This window comes from Rissa tridactyla, chromosome 15 (genome assembly GCF_028500815.1).
Source record: "Rissa tridactyla isolate bRisTri1 chromosome 15, bRisTri1.patW.cur.20221130, whole genome shotgun sequence".
Taxonomy (NCBI): domain Eukaryota; kingdom Metazoa; phylum Chordata; class Aves; order Charadriiformes; family Laridae; genus Rissa; species Rissa tridactyla.
The window spans coordinates 15,722,724-15,744,298 of NC_071480.1; the positions used below are offsets into that span (position 1 = coordinate 15,722,724).

Consider the following 21,575-nt stretch of genomic DNA (forward strand, 5'->3'; position numbering starts at 1 on the left):
GGCATTCTTTAACAAGACCATAAAAATGTATTGTGTAGCACTGCAGCCATCCTTAAGAGCATCTGCCTCTTTTTTAAATTATTATTATTTTCATCTTCTGTCCCTCAGAAGTCCCAAATTTTTTTTCAGGTTTCTCACTTGTTCACTTATTTCCTCGTGAAGTTCAGATCTTAACTGGTGTCTCTTGCAAAAATAGTAATTTTCCTTCTTTCTGAAAAGTAGTTACAGCATCTGGAAAGTACTTTCCTCAGTTTTCCATCACAATTAATTTGTCTCCGTTTTACTGTTCCCAGCTCCTTACAGTTGCCTGAAGGGGTGCAACTCTTACACATCGTAGTAGTGGCCAAAAACTACTGAGCAAGCAGCAGAGGTATTTAATCCCCTTAAAATGAAGTCTCTGTGAACTGAGAGAGTTTTACTTTACTCCCTTAGTTCTGCTTTACCTGCAGCCTGTTCTATTTCCTTGATCTCTTTTAAAGGGAAAATAATTTGTGAAACCAGTAAATACGGTTGCTGATGGGGTGGCTTTCACTCATAAAGACCCTTCTTCCTGATAAGAAGCCGAGTGTTGCCCCTGAGGAGCCCATCTTCAGGCTCAAATCAAGCAAGGTAACAGCAGACAGGAGAGGCACAGAAGGCACTTACCTACTTGATGCAAAGCTCTTGTCTCTCAGGTGTGAGCCCATGAAGTATCAGGTTTATAACCAGGATCTGGTCCAACAGGAAGACCGTCATTCGAGCACTGGTTGATGATGGCACCAAACTGTTCTGTGAATTAAGAAATGCTTAACTTGGAACAGTATTGTCAAAACTGTCCTGACAGAGTGGCTCTTGCATTCTCCAAGGTAAAATCAAATTGGGTTGGTGGGAGGGTGTGTGTGCGTGTGTGTTGGTGATTAGAGAAGTTATCAGAACAATTCAAATTATTTGCAACTGCTTCATTGCAGGCAGCGAATCTTTACCCCACCCAAAAGCTCAAGGACTACATCCATGACACAGTCAAAGCAACGTACAATTAAGGTTAACAACTTAAATGCATCTAACAATTTTGAATATAGTATTTAATGCACTGAATTAAATATTCAAGTCATGTTAGGTTCCAACTTGGGGTTCACCAAATACAAAACATCATAAAAATCTGCCATGACCATAGTAAAGGCTACATTAGAAGAACCTCGCCAATTTTAGAGACAAAAGCACACTGAACAACTGCAGCCTGAGGTCAAGTTTACAGAATTTAGCTGTCATAGCCTGTATTTCAGTATCCGAATTATTTTTAACATGGAAAAAGGTTTTCAGTGTCTGCTATTCAATAGTCACTATTCGGCCAAGCAGTTCCTTACTCGTTCTGTAGAACCTGCAGTATCCATCCTCTACAGTCCCAGAGAGGCATTATTTTTAACTGATACCAATTTAGTCTTTGCTCCAAATAAACTAAGTACTTCGTAAAATCTGTTTGAAACATTAACCACTTGCATGTAAACAAACTCACAAGTCTTATGTTTATAACTGACACATCACAAGTGGTATGTTTCATTTTCAGTTATATAAATTACAGTTCTAAAGAGTCATACACAACTTACAGATATAGCTCAGGTATTCAGTTCTGCCCCCAAGCATGGAGAATCAAAGGTGTTGTAAGCCAGCTAAAAACCTGGTAATTTATGGAGAAACCTTAAATATAACAAAGAGACTGGAGAGAAACTCAGCTGCCTTTGTAACAATCTGGCAGAGGAAGAGCACGTATCCAAATTTTAAAAGGCATGCAGAAGAGAAGAGTTCATACAAGGTACTGCTTGTGGCCTTTCTGCATGCACACAAAATGACCGGACAACCATCATGGCAGATTTTATATTACTGAACTTTATGTACAAAAGCGGATTTCAAATAAAACATTTAATGTAAAAACAACGGTTCATTTAAACAACTGAACTTGTTTTGCTTTTTGTTTTTGTTTGGGGTTCGGTTTTGTTTTTACATCTACTGTACCATTCAGATTCTTTTTAACCAGCTTACATGATATCTTCAAAAGCTATCAAAGGTACATATAGAAAAGGCATCTTTATAAATAGAAAACAAAGGGCTTTTTTCAGCTTTTATTATAAATTGACATGACATACAAAGTTTACTGGACAGAAGTAATTTCATTACTATTTTTGGGGGGAATCACCAACTTTTTGTGCAAACAATGCTAGCCTTCTTTTAAGCATTAAGAGCATAACTGCTTAAGAAATGACATAAGCAATAATTCTAGAACTACATCTCCCCTAAAATAATCTATTTTTTTACATATGTGCACAGCTTTAGCAAATTAAAGCCAGAGAGAAATGCTTGATGTACTATCCAGAGGCATAATTAGAGTTTGCTAAAACTCAGAGAGCTGGCAAATTCAAGAAGGTTGTAATGAAAGCTGCAGTTTCCCTCTTTCCTATTTTGTACACAAAATCAGTGACTAAGAACTTAATACTGGATGACAAATCACATCCACACCATTAGTTAAATAGTCTCACAGTTAAACACATCTTAAGGACCATCAAAATCAGTATTTACATTTTATAAATTTCTGAAGACACCATTAGAAAGCTTATATACCCCTTAAACAAATAGGGAACTGCATCTCATGGTGATGGAATGAAATAAAAAATTAAAAATACCTGTATTTACAGCAGCATTGTTCCTTTATAAATAAAGAATATGAAAAATGCAATATTTTAAGGATAATAAAAAATTGAGGTGATGTCACTCAACCACAGTGCTTGCTGGAATAAACCCTTCGGTGCTGATACTGTACCAGTAGTGAAACCACTTTCCATTGGAAAAAATCTGTAAACGTATGCATAAAATGTGTTAACAGCAGTGCAAAACTGCTCAAATATAGTTTAGTCAGCATCTTAGTATCTGTATTGAATACAATACATCACAGAATACTTGCATAAGAAGTGCAACACATTTTCTGGTCCAATTTTACAGTGCATTTTTCCCTCAAGAGTGGCATCTCGAAAGCCAAAGCTAAACCTATGGCCTGGACTTGCAGTCTGTGCTCAGGCAGAACAGCAGGCATCAACTTCAGAAGTTAATCGACGCAATGCCTACATACTGATGATCGACTCTCGGCTTTAGCATGGCACGCTAACGATGCGGAACCCCAATAAAAAGGGTTGGCATCGAATAGTTTGTGTAGCTGTGTAAATGTGTAATAAAAATATAAAGGAGCTAATGTTCAAGTTTAAAATGGTACACTGGGTGATCAATACATCAGAATTATCCACGAAAACCCAAACTGCTGGTATCCTCAAAAAGCCAAGGTGGTACTTCACTGTGTCTGTAACGTGAAAAGCCAAGATCTTTCCAAACAGGCACAAGACAAAGGAAGTGCTAAGTTTACTGACTTTGATACTTTTAGTGTAAAAAAATTAATTTGTAATTTATGATCAATTGATAAATGATTTCAAATACAAGGATCAAGGTTAAACTTTAAATAGTGAGACGTTATTTTCACAAAAGCTAACTGGAGAATTTCTAAATAAGAAAAGCAGAAACTGTATCCCAATCCCCTTTCCCCAATGTTTCACAACTTCATGGTAGGAAAAACAGCCAGATACAGATGCAAAAACCTTAATATAAAAACGGTTTTACATATACTTAAATTATGTAAATTCCATAAAGTTCTTAAGACACTAATTACTAAAGTTACAAAAAGATTTTCATATTGCTCTTCATGCTCAAACTCTTAGAATATTGTCATTACATCACCAAAACCAATATACATGTAGTACTTGCATAATTAACTGAATAGAAACCCTGTTAAAACAATATCCTTGTTGAAATCATTTATTTCCATCCAGCAGTGCCTGTTTGGAATCTCTGTATTTTTGTGTGTAATTCTTTATAGAGCTCATGCACCCTAGAATGTCACTTCAATGCTTGTCCGTTGAATGGCGTTTGACTTTTGACTTCAGAGCTTTTGTTTCTTGCTCTGTTTTGTGACACCTGAGATGCTATCCATTTCTGAAATTCTCGTATTATTTTCACTATATCCATTTGTTGTCCCGCTTTGTTCCTCAGAAGATTCCTCATCCGTTGGGGAGGCCGATTCTCCTTTTTCTAACTTCTGCTGCATCTCTCGGAGCCTGGCAACAGCTTTGTCTATTGACATTATGCTGATGAGGTTAAAGTCATGCATGCTGACCAGATGTAGCATAAAGTTTCGACACAAGTTCTTCTTAATTATTTTTTGTCCGTAATTTTCAACAAACAGCATACAGGCATGATTCATTTGATTGTCAGCAATAAACCTGTCAAATTAGAAAGCCATCATTATGCAAGTAGAACATTTTCAAAAACAAAAAGATACCCCTACAACATGGTTTATCAACCTAAATAACTGCGTAGACCACCTATTACAGAATGTCAACATCAGCAATGCTTTTTATTTTCAAAGCCTTAGGCTACTAAGCACAAAAACAATTTTTAAAAACTTAAACAGTCAAAAGCTTCTTACCAAATTATCCTTTAACTGAGCTAACTGAATTTTAAGTGCTTAGTGAATTGCAATGACAACCAAATCTATACCATAATTGATTTGTATCAAACCTAAGTTTATAGTAACATACCCGTGCTTCATAACATGAAGATTCCACAATTTCATCACTTCTTTCTCTCCTTCGTTAACATCAGAAAATTCTTCAATTTGCTGGAGAGATAAAGGATTGGGAGAAAGGACAGGAGAAGAAACATCAGAACTGCACGTCTGCTGACAAGTAGTGACAGCACATCCGAAGTTCAACCTATGCCACCCACACATCACAGAAATAACTACTGCTGAAAATTCAGGCACTGCAGTCAACAAGGTCAGAAAAAAGTTGTATCATGTGGAGACTTGCGATGATAAATTACTTCCACATTATATACACACACACCACTGTGTACTCCTGTAACACCAGCATCTCCTCTTTGAAAGAGAAAACCAGCCACAAGCAATGGAAACTTGTTAGGACGCACGTGGACTGAGCTAGCTTTGCAACTAAAGACATACTTGAAAATACAAACGTTGATTCCGCGAATTTCTGTCAGTAGCATCTCACCATCACAAAATTTTCTACTTCCTCTTAAAGTAAATGCATCATTTTCACAATATATGTCCTGTTTGTTCCCTACAACAACTGCAGACTGCCTTTTAAAAACCACAATCCATTTAAAATAATTTTGTATACATGGAATAATTACAGTAATGGTTTTCTCCCGTAGCCATTCAGGGTCCTTTTCATCCTCACTGTCTACTTCCATTTCTTGTGGACGGAGAGGTAAACACGTGTCACTGTGGAAATACAGCCGATTGTGCCCGCTGCTGTATGTCCGCTGCTGTTCTACTTCTCCATCTTCAGATTCAAGAAATTCTGACATGCTGGCTTTCGTACGTTTTGGCCTAGCAGAAGGGAGAAAAAAAAAGTTACTGTTTTCAACCATCAAATATGCAAATACTATAATTAATACAAGTTATTCTTTTAAGCTCTAGCATGCAAAAAGCGGGGGGGGGGGGGCGGGGTCAGGGAGGAGGAAATAGTCAGCAGTGAAATAAACCAAATAAACCCCATCAAAACCCCAACACTCTGCTCCAACCCACGCTCCACCTTTTGGGGAAAAAAAAGTTTTAGGATAAGGCATTTAGAAGTTACATCATTACGAACAGACGCTTCAACTGAAAAGATGTAGAAAAATCACAGATGAAGTTATCACCCTCCAATAACACTTTGTTTAGTCATAAACCAGTGTACTTTAATGACAGTGAAATTTAACACTGTTTATGTGCACCTACAGATTTACAAACCCCTACGTTTCACAAATCCAGTCTCTATGCTGTGTTACGCAAATACAGATAGACCTTGATTTCCATCTCCCTACCTGCAAACGAGGATGTGTGTGATAGGAGTTCTTTTGACCGGCCCATTGCGACTGAAGGCAAATCCAGGTTGGCGATGGATGTCCTGGGGATTTCCTGCATAGGAGCCATCGTAGCACTCATTGATAGACACATCTATCCTAGCACCTTTTGGATGATACTGAAACAGGTAATAGCAAACATAGTTAGCAAACAGTAATGACAATACAGCAGGAGGTCTAAACAAGTAACCTTTTCAATCCTGAATACCTTAAATATCACCCTATCAATAACCTGACCTAGCTCTAGTTTACTTCTACAACACCCAAATAATTTTTAACCTCTAGAAACAGATTATACTAAAGCTTCCTTGCTCTGTAACATTTTACTGTTTTACATAAAACCACTCAGAATAGAACTAATTATAAAATTAAGGAAAATATCAGCAAAAAATTATTAACAAAAACCCTTAGAAATTAGAACATTTCTAAGTTTCCTAAATCTTCAAGAGACTTCTACAAAGTGTAGATTATTGCTTTCTACATCACATAAAAAGAATATATTAATACAAAAGCAACAGCAATAGTCAGAATTCATCCTCCAGTAATTAGCATTATTTAAAATGTGTCTTACAAAAAAAAACCTAAATGAGACCCACACATTTTTTTCCTCATGTAACACACAAACATTCACAGAACACTCACAGTAAGCTGCACGTAACCTGTAGATACAGTCCTACAACTAGCAATGGAGTCACTGCATGTGTAATATCTGTCACAGACTGGACTGTGTTTCATAGTGCTAAAATACAAAAAGATTACTTACAACATAATTAAAGATAAATCTGCTGTGGCACAGTTTAAGATGTTTGAGTAAACTATACAGTTTCCGACAGTTGAGTGTGCACCATGGGCAATGCAAGTCATCTCGGGCTTCGGTTTGCTGTCTCGTGTTGTTGTTATACAGGAACTGATGCAAACAAAGCAACTGGTAGCGTTAGCATCAAATGCATTTCATTCATTAATGTCCCAAACCAAAACTGACCATCATTTCAGGAAACCTCTACAGTAACATTAAGTTCTTGGGAACACTACAGCAGCTCAGCCTTCTGAAACACTGGTATTTCAAGAACTTTTTCCCCATCAGGAGACCACCTGTCCCCCTCCAGATGTCTAACGAGAGATGTCCTTTGTATTTTGGAACATCAGACATGCCCCCAGGAAGATCAGTTTTCTAAAATACTTCCTGTAAAAAGGAATATGTGGAATGGCTCCAATATGTGAATCTGAGACCCTTTAAGGCATCCTCTAAAAAGGCAAATGGAAATTTCCACCCAACTCAAAAGTGAACATTTTAATTCAATACAGTATTTACAGTCTCTTTTTCCCCCTCTAACACTTATTTTTTAATACCTGGTAAAATATTCGCAGCTTTTGTCGAGGTTCATTTAAAACATCCCTCTCTTTTCTTGTTTGAAGGTCTGTCGGCAAGGATTCTTTCACAGCTGAAAAAAAAAAACACGTATAGATATACATTTCTTTGGTGAAGAGGAAAAAAAGACATTGTTTCTTAGGCAAGTATGGAAGTACTGAGAAGGGCACACTGCTGCTGAAGGAAACAGGCTGCTCTAGTGTACTTTGCCATAAGTAGCTCCCATCAGCAACAAGGAAGTTTCGACGCTCAGCCTCCTTCACAAATCTGCAGGCAAATCCACCATTTTTAAATACCAGACGTATCTCCAGTTTTCGAGAACCATTCAGAGAACTTAAAAACAGTCAGGTAAAAAGCAACATTTTTCTTACTCCATTTAAGAAAACAGAGAATTCTTTAGATATAGCTAAAAGCAGGTGTGGCTGGAAATAAAAAAGAAACATTGCTTTCAGCTGGCTGCATTGCAAACACATTGCTTAAATTCAATTTCAGAAGTTTCCCAAGTCACACACCAGACAACAGTATGAAATGCAAATAACACACAAAATATTTAACTGAAACTTTCACCCTTATCCCTCAAACACTCACTGTTTGTGTGTGTGATGGCACTGCTCAGTTGCCTCTGAGTCTCTTCCATATATTTTAATCTCAGTCAGATTATTTGATTCCATATGATTAACAGGAAACCCCACATACCGAAGCAGGTTTTAAATCTACCCTCAGGACAATCCAAATAATGACACCTACTTGCTTTTGAATCGTGAAAAAGATGGCAAAACAATCTTTTTCTTTTACTATCAGAACCTCTAACTGGTAGGAGTTTCCTACTGTTTTCACTCTCCTCCTTTCTTGGTATCTGGAGATCGAAAAAAGCACAACCATCACAAAGACCCTATGATGCTGCACATTGCGCTATGATCTATTGCTGTATTAAGAGTCTGCTGTACTGTTTTGGAAGGTGGCTCTTGCTGTAACTTTACCAGTTTACTGTAACACTTAGCTTGTCTGATGCAAGAAAAGGGGGTTCTATCAGTACATCAGCAACGCAGCCCTGCCACCTCCCTACACCTCTATATTTATTATGTAGTAAACTAGTACACACCTCCTAGAGTTAGTCAACATACCGTCATTTCTTTTGCAAGTCTGAGCACAAAACCTGCCTAACAAATTACAATATAGGTCTCCAAGAAACTCTAAAGTGCAAGGAAGCCTGGTATGAGGAAGTAAAGAGAAAGCAGAACAACTTTTCCAGCGTAAGTTCAAGTACTTCTCCGCTTCTGTTGCCTTCCTTCTATTGGAAATTACTTCATGTTTGTGTACATTAAGTGTCAGCCATTCATCCCGATTTAAGAAACCAAAGTGACTACAAATCCCCAGCTCAGGTGAAATATTCACTTGAGAGAACAGGAATTGGTTTTATTTAAATATTACTGTACTCTTTCCAAAGACAAAGATGTCTGTAGCTTGGATGAGGATGTTAGGGATCATTTTAGACAGTGACTTCTGCACAGGTAGGGGTGAAATTCTATTTGCTCTAACTTTTTTTTTTTTTTTTTTTAAAAAGACATTTTGTAAAGGTGTAAAACTACTGAAAAGAATTGCTGCTCTTAGTCTCACCAGAGATAAGCTATTGTTGACCCATCAAGTTTCTCAACATCTACAACGGCACAAAACACACAACGGCACAAAACACACAACGGCACAAAACACACAACGGCACAAAACACACAACGGCACAAAACACGAATTTGGAAAAGCAGCATTTTTTCCATAATAATTATTCCCTTGCTATCACTACTGCAGCTCCAAAACATACTTCTATATCCAACACAAAACCAAACTGAAATAGCATTTTGCAGAAATTCTCCAATGCGCTACCACAGACGAACCCCAAAACTCCAAGCACAGCAACTCTTTACAAACCGTGCCTGGCTACACTCCCCAGAGCTTAAGTCTGGAGACAGAACCACTACACGCCAGGTAATTACTTCTATAACAGGGACCTAGAAATTTCCTTAATCCCAGAGTCCCAATCCAGTTACAAGCTTGGAAACACTGATCACTCTGAAGTGAACTGGGTGCCGGGTGCGAGTCTAGGTACGTTCACAGGTGCCTGAACAACAGGAGCAGCCTGTTGCCTTCCGAAAAACTGAAGTTTTCCAGCTGTCCTTGAGCCTTACCTGCCAACACAAGCCAACGTTACTAACAACTCTGAGGGACACAAAAGAAATACAGTCCCCAGGCCAGCCCCCACTGCCACTTAGGGATCAAAGGGGAGTTTCAGATTAAATATGAACCTGAGACAGGAAACTGGTATTAAAAAAAAGGGGTTGAGGGGGAGGATAATGGTCATTCAAAGATGTCTTTTCTATCTAGCATCAAACAAGTATTTTAGTAGTAGCTTTTTTGACCTAAGCTCTCAGACAGCAAGGAAGAAACAGGGTTTTATAAACATATGAACAAAATTACAGTTAAGCGACTGAACTAAATTACTCACAAATTTGTATTAAAAAATATAAAAACTACATTAAGCTTAATTTCCTGAGATAATTATAATGAAATATCCTGCTACCTGCCGTACAGCTACATCACTTTGTGAAGTGTTCAGTTAACCGGAGTGCAGCATACAATCAGTTACACCCACCCTAGCAGCTATCCCAGTGTTTTGCAAGAAAATCTAAACGACTCTTGAAAGAGAGAAAAAAATCGTGGGGTTATTTTTTATATCTAAAAGCCTAATTTAATATTACAATCTTTTGCAAAACATCTCCCAGCAAGTATGTGTCTGTTAATGTTTTTACATCACGTATGAATTAAAAAAAGTGTGTTATCACACACTCCTTGAAAATTATTAAGGGTCAAACTTTGTAAGTTCATTGAAATTGTCAAAGAAAAACCCAGTACTGATACTAATTAGCTAACCCTATGCAAAGGGAAATAATATTACCCAAAGACTTTCCATAAAGAAACTCATCTGGAACACATACCTGTTTTTTAACATATACCTACAGAAATATCAAAGGACATTTTACAAAGTTTTTCTAAAATATTGCTTAAAATCGCCTATGTAAACTTAAATATAATTTTATATTCAGTAGCTTCACAAAACAAGCAGCAGCAGAATAAGCAGTTTCTAGACATTTCAATAGCTCTTTAACTACTGTGTTCAAATATATAATGGGGGATATATAAGGTAACAAAACCTATAATTTTAGGTTTGCATTGAGTATTAGCAGACTGCATTAATATTTTTGACATTATGTCATCTCCCAAGTAGCAGATCAGATTATAATAGTAATTACATTAAATTTTCAATGACACTGTAGCCTCCGCAGAAGTATCACTACTATATTAAGTACAAACCAAGCAAAGTAGTAAAATGAAAATAGTTGTACAGTATTTAAAAATGTTTCCATAAAGCAAGGTTAAGCAATATTAAGTAGTCTATCCACTACTGCTTTTAATGGGCTATATATTTAAAAGTGATGATAAAACAGTTCAAAGGCTGATTACGAAGTCTGACAATACGTAAACTCTTCTGGAAAGAATGTATAGGAACTAACTTGTAGAAGAAAACCAAACCAGTTACATTTCAGATCACCGAAAAATTCTGACCTTAAAAAGCATTTAGTTTGAAATTACAATGCTTTAAACATTAATTAATGACTGGGGAGAAACTAGTTCAATGATACATACAGATTAATTTACATATAACTAATACAGAATTACCTCACGCTGTAGTAATAGTTTGCAGACTTGCTATGTGTTTCTCTTACCTACACAGAATTCTTTTTAGACAGTATTAACTGTAAGCCTGCATTCTATCCAGACACCCTCAGACTGCCCAAAATGAATAAAAGCAGAGAAGAACCTTCAGTCCCAAACCGAAATCTTTGTTAACTTGTGTGAATATGAAGAAAATGCAGCTAAGTAATAAAAATATTTATTTATTGTGCTTCCATCATGGGATCATGCCTAGACATCGAACTATTTATCAAGGAAATTAGTGTCCATTCATAAGCGTTCTGAAAGAACCCGTGTTACCTTTACACCACCAATGTGCAACGTAACATACAATATTTTAGACAGTTTGTAACATTTCATAGCAGCAGCTATGTTTTCTAAGAGCTCTGATATAATTTGATAGACAAATTTTATAACTATTTTCACTACAAAGCATAAAAAAGGAACTATAAATCTAAATACCAACAGAACAGTAATTAAAATGAGTAGAGCAAAACAGACAATCCTAAAAGTCCTATTCACAGATTTCCCCCCCAATTTATTTTGCATCAGGACGTATGAGCATGGTCTATAAATCACTTCAGTGTTGTCATGACCTCAAAGACCCCATTATTTTTAGTTTTTAAAATTACCTTAACAACTGTACAAAATGTGGGATACAACAAAGCCCATTCATTTTTGCTTTTTCATGTTTAAGATTACCTGAAGCAGTTGCACCAGCGAGTCAGGAACCCTGAGGTACATATGTGCTAAGCAGATGATTATTCAGCAGCGAAGCCAAAGTTTGCTTACCTATAGTCTGAGTAGGTTTAACAGAATTGGGCTTGTTTTCTTGAGGGAGGCTTTCAGAATTCCGTGTTGCAAGAGGCTTAGCTATAGGAGCTGTGGACTTATCATTTGCGTCTCCTGTCCAACGAAGAGTAAACTGAAGTGTAGGTCCCTGAGAAAATGTTTCAAATGGAGGCAATCTCTGGGGGAAATAAAAAAATATAACAGCAGAATTAGTGTTTTCCCATATAGAAAAACAATTATGAGAAAATATTCCCAGAATAGGGATAGATGTAATTTTTTTAATCACCCGAAGTCCTTGTATTTTCAACATAAGCATATGCATTTAAATATACTAAAAAAAAAAAGCTGGAAGAGATTACTATGCAGTTTCTGGCACCTTACTGAGCAACCACTTCACGCACACACTGTGGCACACAAATTGATCTTTGTGAAACATTAAACAGTAAACAGCATGGTCCCTGACTAGAAAGAGAACAGCACTTACCCAGGAGCCTGCTGCCACTGTACTTCTTTTTCTATTCATATCTACTCCTAATTCTGCAGTCCAGTATTATATATTAATACACAAGCTTTAAAACCCATCGCATTGTCTGCTGTAGAAAGGCTATTGTAATATTCTCCTGTGGATATGTTCTCATATTCCACTCACTTTTCAAGTTAATAGTAATAAAGGAATAGAAGAGACCTGAGTCAAGTCCAAACTCTTACAATCAAGTATCATACCCTAAATTTATCATAACATTACAGAATTCCATCTTAAAAGCTCTTTATTAAATTTAAGCATTGTTGTTTTACAGAAATGCTACTGCAAAAATGGAAAACCAATGACAATGTGCTTATCAGATCTGGACAATAAACATACTGGCCGTGACTATTTTTTCTTCTCTTTGGGGTAGCACCTCCAGCGTGGAAAACCTCTCTCATATTCTCCCAACAACAGAAATCAACCATATCTCTGTCTCAGTTTAACAAAGTTACCGCAATTTTTTATCTATCTATCTATCTATCTATCTATCTATCTATCTTTTTAAGTACATTTACACATGAAGGATCTCCTATAATCTTCCTAAAAGAAGTTTCTAGCTTTTTCAATTTTAATTTCTTGAACACAGGTTAACAGAATCAGAAGCAGTGTTCCAGGTAGAGGCTGAACAGGGTAACAGAGCTTATAACTGTATTTTTACTATATACTTTGGATCATCTTAGCTTTTTTCATAATTATATAATCATGTTGATACACAACTACTTTGCAACCATCTAGAATTTTCATATTGTTCTCCTTAGTCACTTAGGACTGATACTGATGGAGGAGCACCTGACTCTGTAAGTGCATTCACTGTATCACCCAGTGTTGATTCACCTCAGCCAACAGTTTCTCTCTGCACAACACTTTCTCCTACCCTGACGCACCCTCTTCCTTTCATCACTAAATTCACCAGCATTCTCTTAAGGTATGTAAGATCACACCTATGAAAGCTCAGGGTTCCTCTTCCTTTCCCCAAAACATTCTACTTCTGCAGTTTGTTCCTTCTGATTTGTCCAACTTGAATTTATTACAATAAAAAACATTTAATTTGCCTGATTTTCTAAGGCAGAAATTTAGAAGTCATGGAAAGAGACAGCGGCCGTACCTACAGTAGATAGCATCTGCCTGTATTAACGATCTAGTGCAGCCAAAGCTTTCCTAAACCAACAGCTAAATTAAAACTTATGTCCATACATCCTGAAAGAGAAGTACCATTTCCTGTTCAATTTAATCAATTTTCAGAGGAACAGCCAACTGACTGCACTTCGAAATGTGTTCCACCTTTATGCAGAGCATTTTAAGTGAAGACAGGTCTTTCAGCCACTAAAACAATCCATACCTTCCCATCAAGTATTGTTTCCCATGTTGCTCTTTTCTTGCTAATGGGACACTCTTCCATTTCCTGCATGGCCACTTCGTATTCTCCATCCAGAAGTTGCAAGCGCCTGTCAAGACAAAGTACGTATTATGAGTAAAGCAGCTCATTTTTATTGTTTGCCTATTAAAATGTAGAATATATTTCACAGTAACTAAGTTTCCATGAAACTACAGGCAGATTTTCAGGCAGATTTATTTGGCAACCAAGTGTGAAACTCAAGCAAACATCATCCATAATGAAAATGCTGCCTAATGCCAAACATTAATGTAAAAGCCTCCATCCAAGTAATTCCAAGAGATGTAGGAAAGCTACTGTTAATACAAAATGAATACCATGATAGAAATCTTCCTGTGAAGAAAAAAACCCCCGAACTGAATGACATCACCTCCAAGTCATCTCTTATTTATTCCTTCTTTATTAGTAATTATTCTGTTCTGGAAAACCAACATGACCTTTAATAAGGCCTTCAAAACTAAAGAATCCTGTCTTCATATGACAGCCATGTCAGATGTAACCTTAAGAGGACTGCAACACAGTATATTTAAAGTATGACATTCTCAAAAAGCAAACAAAAATGCTTTACATAGACTAGAATGGGTAATTTGGACACGTTAACCAACATGCCACATTTTCACTTTCCTCCTTATCTCATCCTGTTTCCTCCTATATAGCAGTCTGTTCAGGGAGGCTTGAGAAATTCTGATTTCTACTGAAATAGTTTTATTTTGTTGCCACTTGCTGAACAGCACAGGGGAAGCAAAAAAGAAAAAGCCTTGAACCAAAGGTATAGCCTCAGGAAAATGTCCCATGGATACATGCCCATGTTTTAAAGATATCAGTGCAAATCAATTTACAATACCAGCTCACTTTCCCAACATTTTGTATTTTTCCTTTTGAGACATTACGTTCCGAAGCAATGGCACTGAATTTCTGACAATAGATCATAAACTACAGAAGCATCATTCAAAATAAACGAGTTGTTGCCAAGCAGGTAAATTCCATGTGAATGTAGGCAAACGGTCACACAGTTTGAACTTGGGAATTATGTCTTGCAGAAAAAGGCTGTTCCTGTTTCTAGACCCTTCAATATTCTACAGTCAGATATTGGAACACGTAAACTACAGCCTATCTTTTTCTGTTACATGTAAACTATATTACAGCAGAAGTATCCCAGCAGAATAGTTATAGATACACCAAATAAGCTATCAGAGACCTTTCGTTCTATTTCTTGACAGCATGTTGCTAACCACTAACTCCATCATGTACTCTATTTAGAAGAGTAACAGCTTCAAAAGGTAAAAAAACCCACATATATAGATAGAGAAGACAATGGCCTTAAGGCAATACTTTTCCTAGATCTGCATGATATGCATAATCCTTGTCCAGGGCTGGAGTCTGGGTAAAATAACTTATTTCTCAATTTCTCCATCAAACAGAAGACTCTAACTTCAAGAGGTTAACAAAAATGAATAGCTTATACTTTACAAAAATCCACAAATAATCAATCAAGGTAATAACTTACATTTTGAACATGGCTTTCCACATAAGCATAATTTAAAGATTTAAAAAAGAAAAACCCAAACAATTTTTATGTGATTTACTGCAAATCAGACAGCGTCACTTATACAGCAGCAAGGCTGAAAGTGTCCTAGCTTATGTATCATCACTACGAAACCCCCAAATAGTTCATATCATGTTTAGCATATTAAAGTTCTCCAGAGGATTAAATAACAGAAAAGAACAAAATATTGTCAAGACTGCTAAGAAGATACAGATTAAAGACATTTCTTAAAAAACCCTACTCAAAATATAAGACTTCTAAAATCGCATTTGGATAAACAACCATTTTGTCAGAATGACTTGGAGCTATGTTTTAAGCAGCTTTTTCTTGAAGCTGCATTTATATTTTTACTAATGAAGAAGTTATCTAGAGACCTTCACCTGGGGTCTACATTTGCCATGGATAGAACTCTTATTTTCATATACAGTATTTTGGCTGTTGCTGGTATTATCATCATAGAATCTTCATGGTTGGGAAGGACCTTTGAGATCATTGAGTCCAACCATACACACACAAAAAAACCCCCTACAATCTCTGTCACTAGAGCATGCCCTGAAGTGCCACATCTAGACATCTCTTAAATACCTCTAGGGATGGTGACTCAACCACCTCCCTGGGCAGGCTGTTCCAGTGCCTGACCACTCTTTCAGTAAGGTAATTCTTCCTAATATCTAACCTAAACCTCCCCTGCCGCAGCTTCAGACCATTTCCTCTGGTCCTGTCATTATTCCCCTGGGAGAAGAGGCCAACACCCACCTCTCTCCAACCCCCTTTCAGGTAGTTGTAGAGGACAGTGAGGTCTCCCCTCAGCCTCCTCTTCTCCAAGCTAAACATGCCCAGCTCCCTCAGCCTCTCCTCATATGACCTGGTCTCCAGACCCCTCACCAGCCTGGTCGCTCTCCTCTGGACACGCTCCAGCACCTCAATGTCCCTCTTGTACAGAGGGGCCCAGAACTGAACACAGTACTCGAGGTGAGGCCTCACCAGTGCTGAGTACAGAGGCACGATCCCTTCCCTGCTCCTGCTGACCACACTATTCCTGATACAAGCCAGAATGCTGCTGGCCTTCTCGGCCACCTGGGCACACTGCTGGCTCATGTTAAGCTGGCCGTCCACCAGCACCCCCAGGTCCTTTTCTGCCGGGCAGCTTTCCAGCCACTCTTCCCCAAGCCTGTAGCGTTGCTTGGGATTGTTGTGACCGAAATGCAGGACCCGGCACTTGGCCTTATTAAACCTCATACAGTTGGCCTTGGCCCATCGATCCAGCCTGTCCAGGTCCCTCTGTAGAGCCTTCCTACCCTCCAGCAGATCAACACTCCCACCTAGTTTGGTGTCATCTGCAAACTTACTGAGGGTGCACTCAATCCCCTCATCCAGATCATCAATGAAGATATTAAACAGAACTGGCCCCAAAACTGAGTCCTGAGGGACACCACTGGTGACTGGCTGCCAAGAGGATTTCACCCCATTAATCACAACTCTCTGGGCACGGCCAGCCAGCCAAATTTTTACCCAGTGAAGAGTACACTTGTCTATGCCATGATTCGCCAGCTTCTCCAGGAGAACGCTGCAGGGGACGGTGTCAAAGGCCTTAACAAAGTCCAGACAGACAACATCCACAGCCTTCCCCGCATCCAGAAGGCAGGTCACATGGTCATAAAGAGATCAGGTTGGTTAAGCAGGACCTCCCTTTCCTAAACTCATGCTGGCTGGCCCTGATCCCTTGGCTGCCCTGCCCTTGCCATGAGAGCTCACTCAAGATGATCCTCTCCATGATCTTTCCTGGTACCAAGGTCAGGCTGACAGGCCTGTAGTTCCCCGGATTCTCCTTCCGACCCCTCTTGTAGATGGGCGTCACATTGGCCACCATCCAGTCATCTGGTACCTCCCCTGTTGACCAAGATTGTTGATAAATGATGGAGAGAGGCTTGCTGAGCTCTCCCGCCAGCCCCCTGAGTACTCTTGGGTGAATCCCATCCGGCCCCATAGACTTATGTGCGTCTAGGTGCAGAAGCAGATCATTGACTACTTCCTCCTGGATTATGGGTGGGTTGTTCCGCTCTCCATCCTTATCTTCCAGCTCAGGAGGCTGAACACCCTGGGGATAGCTGGTCTGACTATTGAAGACGGAGGCAAAGAAGGCATTAAGGATCTCAGCCTTCTCCTTGTCCTTGGTTGCAACTTCCCCCCCACGTCCAGTAAGGGATGGAGATTCTCCTTGGCTTTCTTTTTGTTGATGTATTTATAAAAACTTTTTTGTTGTCCTTTACGTTAGTGGCCAAGTTGAGCTCCAGATGGGCTTTTGCCTTCCTAATTTTCTCTCTGTATAAACGAGATCTGTGTATTCCTCCTGAGTTGCCTGTCCCTTCTTCCAAAGGTGGTAAACCCTCCTTTTATTCCTAGGTCACATCAGAAGTTCCTTATTCATCCAGACTGGCCATGTTCCCCGCCCTTTAAACTTGCAACACTGCAAGGACAATATCTGCAGGACATCATCTGCAGGATAAACAACTGCAATGTCCACTTACCAGTAACTGGAATGCTACTTATCTTCTGAACTATCTGGATTGCTCAAAGCTATAGCTACATGTAAGTTCACCCCACTCCACCTTCTTTAAAATGCATTAAGTAGTGTCAAGATAACAAATGTTAAAATATTTCACCACACTTAAACTACATGACAGAGTAAGCCTATTACAATTTTAACTACTTGTTTGATTTCACTGTAGTAATGGAGAACTACTGTCGTCTTCAGGCAGCAGCAGAATAGGATCTGTGACCGCATCAGCAAGAGTCTGGGCATGGAGAAAATTATGCCACCAAATAGAATGTATGCAGTAAGCATATTTCAGAGACTTTTTGTTTGTTTGATTTACTTTTCAATTATGCTGTCAGTGATCTTTAACAGAACCACAGAAATTACATCTGTCAGAAAACTGACAAGGAACAGAAACTGATGCATATTAACAGGACAGTACTCAAGTTCATAAAGGGAATAATTTACAATTGTCACAGAACAGGACTCAGTATAAGATGTGCATTATGAAACCTGTAGATTTTTTTTAAAAAAAAAAAAAAAGAAGACAAGCAGCCTAAGCTCTTATTGAACTACCAACTAAAAATGTAGCCAAAGACAGCCAACACTGAAAATAAAGAATATACTTAAGCTTAATATTAAACAAATTCCTAACAATTAACAGAAATAATATTTATTTTGGACAGTATTACCTGTTTTTATCAAATACAGTCATTTGTGCTACAAATGTCTTTTCCCCATCTTCACGATTTGAAGAGTTTCTTTTTCTTCTAGCTGGAAGTTCCTCATTGACATCTGTACGTAAGAAATACAGCATTCAGTTATTATAGAAGCACAAACTGAAAAGACCAAACGGCTTTGTGCAATTGTAAAATACAACTGGCTGTTGATTATGTCAGATGTGTCATACAAGAGAAAAGAACACAGTATTTAATGAACAGCTTGATGGCAACGGAAAGAGTACTTAGCTTAACAGTAATCATACTTTAGATATGTTCACATATATTTATAGTTTAGTCGTATTACTCTGTCAGCATAAAGAATTTGGGATTTGAGCTTCCTCCTCTTGTAGCTATAAAATAGTGAGAAAAAGTTTTTCACTCTACATGCAGTCTTCAAAGCCGCAACATCTGTGATGTAACACAACACGTCTTGATAAGATTAAGAAAATAGCTTTTAAAATTCTGTTATTAAGGTATTTTCTTTATTGGCTAGTCACTTAGTTTTGGTGAGAGACCGTGATAGCACCTACAGCTGAGTCAGCAGTGACCAGTGTTGCTGGAGGTTTAATGATAGTCACAGCGACCACAGGGCTCTCCTACATTATTCACCCCCCAACAGTGTTGCCTCACCTTTACCATCACACATTAGTAAAAAATGATGTTAAACTTACACAGAAATAGAAGTACAGTTTCTAGCTACCAACTGTATTTTAGCCCTATCTCGAAAAAGGCTGAAAACAAATGAAAGCCAGTTCAGTCACTCATCTATTACTGGCCCTTCTCAGAGTACGACCTACGCTGCAGATCAAGACAACTGTATACGTGCCTACAAGATAAATTTTGTAAAAGCATATTTAAAGACTGAAGTTACCAATGTTTTCATTGGTTTCGCCATTGATCAGTCCATTGAACTCTCTTCTTCCCGGGCGAGTTACTCTGAATAACAATGAGTAAGACTTCACCATATGGCTGTTGCTTGGTTCAAACTCATTGCTGGAAACTGCAAGCGATGGGAAGTTGCCCGGTTTTATTTGGCTGAGGTCTGGGTTTAAAGGCACCTGCTTTTTACCTGTAGGAACCTGTCTTATCGGACAACTGACATCCTGCAGGAAAACAAGAAAGCCTAGGTTTAGGTTTTTAGAAAACAAACTAAAGACATTAAGTGTTAAAACTTGTATCATTTATGAATTGTACTTGTCCTGCCATCTTTTTGAAAATAAGCCTTCTAATAGACATAAATAAAAACAATCTGGAATAACGATCCCAGGTTTTAAATGTAAAACAGATATTTGAAACTGTAAATAAAACTGGCATTTTATAACCATTCCTGGCAGCATCCATCTTTCTCCAAGTGATTAAATTAACACTAACATGAAGCATCCAGAAAACTGTAGAACAGTCATTAATACTAATTTAATTCTGTTTACCTAAAGGAATTACATGGTTTGGTTACATATATATTTGAAGGGCTTCCTACCTTCTCCTGAGAGTGTACCCTCAGCAAGTTTGCTGATGACACAAAGCTGCGGGGGGGTGGCTGACACAGCAGAAGGCTGTGTCACCATACAGGAAGACCGGGACAGGCTGGAGAGCTGGGCAGAGAGAAATTCAACAAGGGCAAGTGTAGGGTGCTGCACCTGGGGAGGAATAACCCCATGCACTGGTACAGGTTGGGACCTGACCTACTGGAGAGCAGAAAGAGACCTGGGAGTCCTGGTGGACAACAGGATGACCATGAGCCAGCAATGTGCCCTTGCGGCCAAGAAGGCCAGTGGCATCCTGGGGTGCATCAAGAAGAGGGTGGCCAGCAGGTGGAGGGAGGTCATCCTCCCCCTCTACTCTGCCTTGGTGAGGCCGCATCTGGAGTACTGTGTCCAGCTCTGGGCTCCCTGGTTCCAGAAGGACAGGGAACTGCTGGAGAGGGTGCAGCAAAGGGCTGCAAAGATGATCAGGGGACTAGAACATCTCTGTTATAAAGGAAGGCTGAGGGACTTTGGTCTCTTCAATCTGGAAAAAAAGACGACTGAGCGGGGATCTTATCAATGCTTATAAATACTGAAAGGGTGGGTGTCAGGAGGATGGGGCCAGTCTTTTTTCAGTGGTGCCCAGTGACAGGACAAGAGGTAACGGGCACAAACTTGAACATAGGAAGTTCCATCTAAACATGAGGAAGAACAACTTTACTTTGAGGGTGGCAGAGCCCTGGCACAGGCTGCCCAGAGGGGTCGTGGAGTCTCTGGAGACATTCAAAACCCGCCTGGACGCATTCCTGCGCAACCTGCTCTAAGTGAACCTGCTCTGGCAGGGGGTTGGACTTGATGATCTCCAGAGGTCCCTTCCAACCCCTACCATTCTGTGATTCTGTGACTCCAATATTACAAGGTGCACTTTGTGCTATCTGGGAGATAAAGAACCACTTACCTAGGATTAATTACATTCATTATCTCTCAAACAGATCACTGAGCACTGTGTAGTAGTGGAAAAACAAGGCAAGACGGCCTAAGCATGAAACTTGCAGCAAAACATTTCCAATAACCATCAGCACCTCCTGCTTTTACCATATTTATCCATGCTACAGCAAGTAAAAAATTGAGTAGAAACAATATTAACTCTTACGAACATGTCAAAATAGCTTAACATTCTTAGGGAATATATACAAAGTTCTGACTGCAAATCTTTCCCTTTTTGGTTAAAAATTACTGCATGTATTACTAAGCTTCCCATATTCCCCGAGCTGTGAAAATAATTTGCTAACTGCTGTGAAACAAACATAGCTAAACCAGCAAGCAAATTCAAAGACACTTTGGGGAAAAAAAAAAAAAAAAGATGAAAATTGTAATTGTTTATGATTCATAGTAGCTAAAATCTGCAATAATAGAGATGATCAATGTAAAAAACACAGACACAGAAAAAGCAAGGAAAGAGACAAGACTTGGCAGATGACTGGAGAATTCAAAACAATTACAACTTGTTCCTTTTTATTTCTAAACTCTAAAAGGCAGAGACT

At 38.6% G+C, this 21,575-nt stretch overlaps 1 protein-coding gene across 2 annotated transcripts in view; it reads right to left on the reverse strand.

Moving 5' to 3' along the window:
• Positions 1–14: 14 nt before the first annotated feature.
• The window catches only part of SUZ12 (SUZ12 polycomb repressive complex 2 subunit), a 36,752-nt gene continuing 15,191 nt past the window's right edge, over positions 15–21,575 (reverse strand). The window contains exons 7-16 of one of the 2 annotated variants that reach the window (XM_054221900.1): positions 19,440–19,671; positions 18,539–18,641; positions 13,711–13,816; positions 11,846–12,023; positions 7,291–7,382; positions 6,704–6,847; positions 5,902–6,059; positions 5,227–5,425; positions 4,614–4,693; positions 15–768 (exon numbers count right to left, since the gene is read on the reverse strand). In XM_054221900.1, coding sequence (XP_054077875.1) covers positions 732–768; positions 4,614–4,693; positions 5,227–5,425; positions 5,902–6,059; positions 6,704–6,847; positions 7,291–7,382; positions 11,846–12,023; positions 13,711–13,816; positions 18,539–18,641; positions 19,440–19,671 — 1,329 coding nt within the window. In that variant the 3' untranslated portion in view covers positions 15–731. Of the gene's footprint in view, positions 4,296–4,613; positions 4,694–5,226; positions 5,426–5,901; positions 6,060–6,703; positions 6,848–7,290; positions 7,383–11,845; positions 12,024–13,710; positions 13,817–18,538; positions 18,642–19,439; positions 19,672–21,575 lie in introns of both variants that reach the window. The other variant, XM_054221899.1, reaches the window with a different exon arrangement.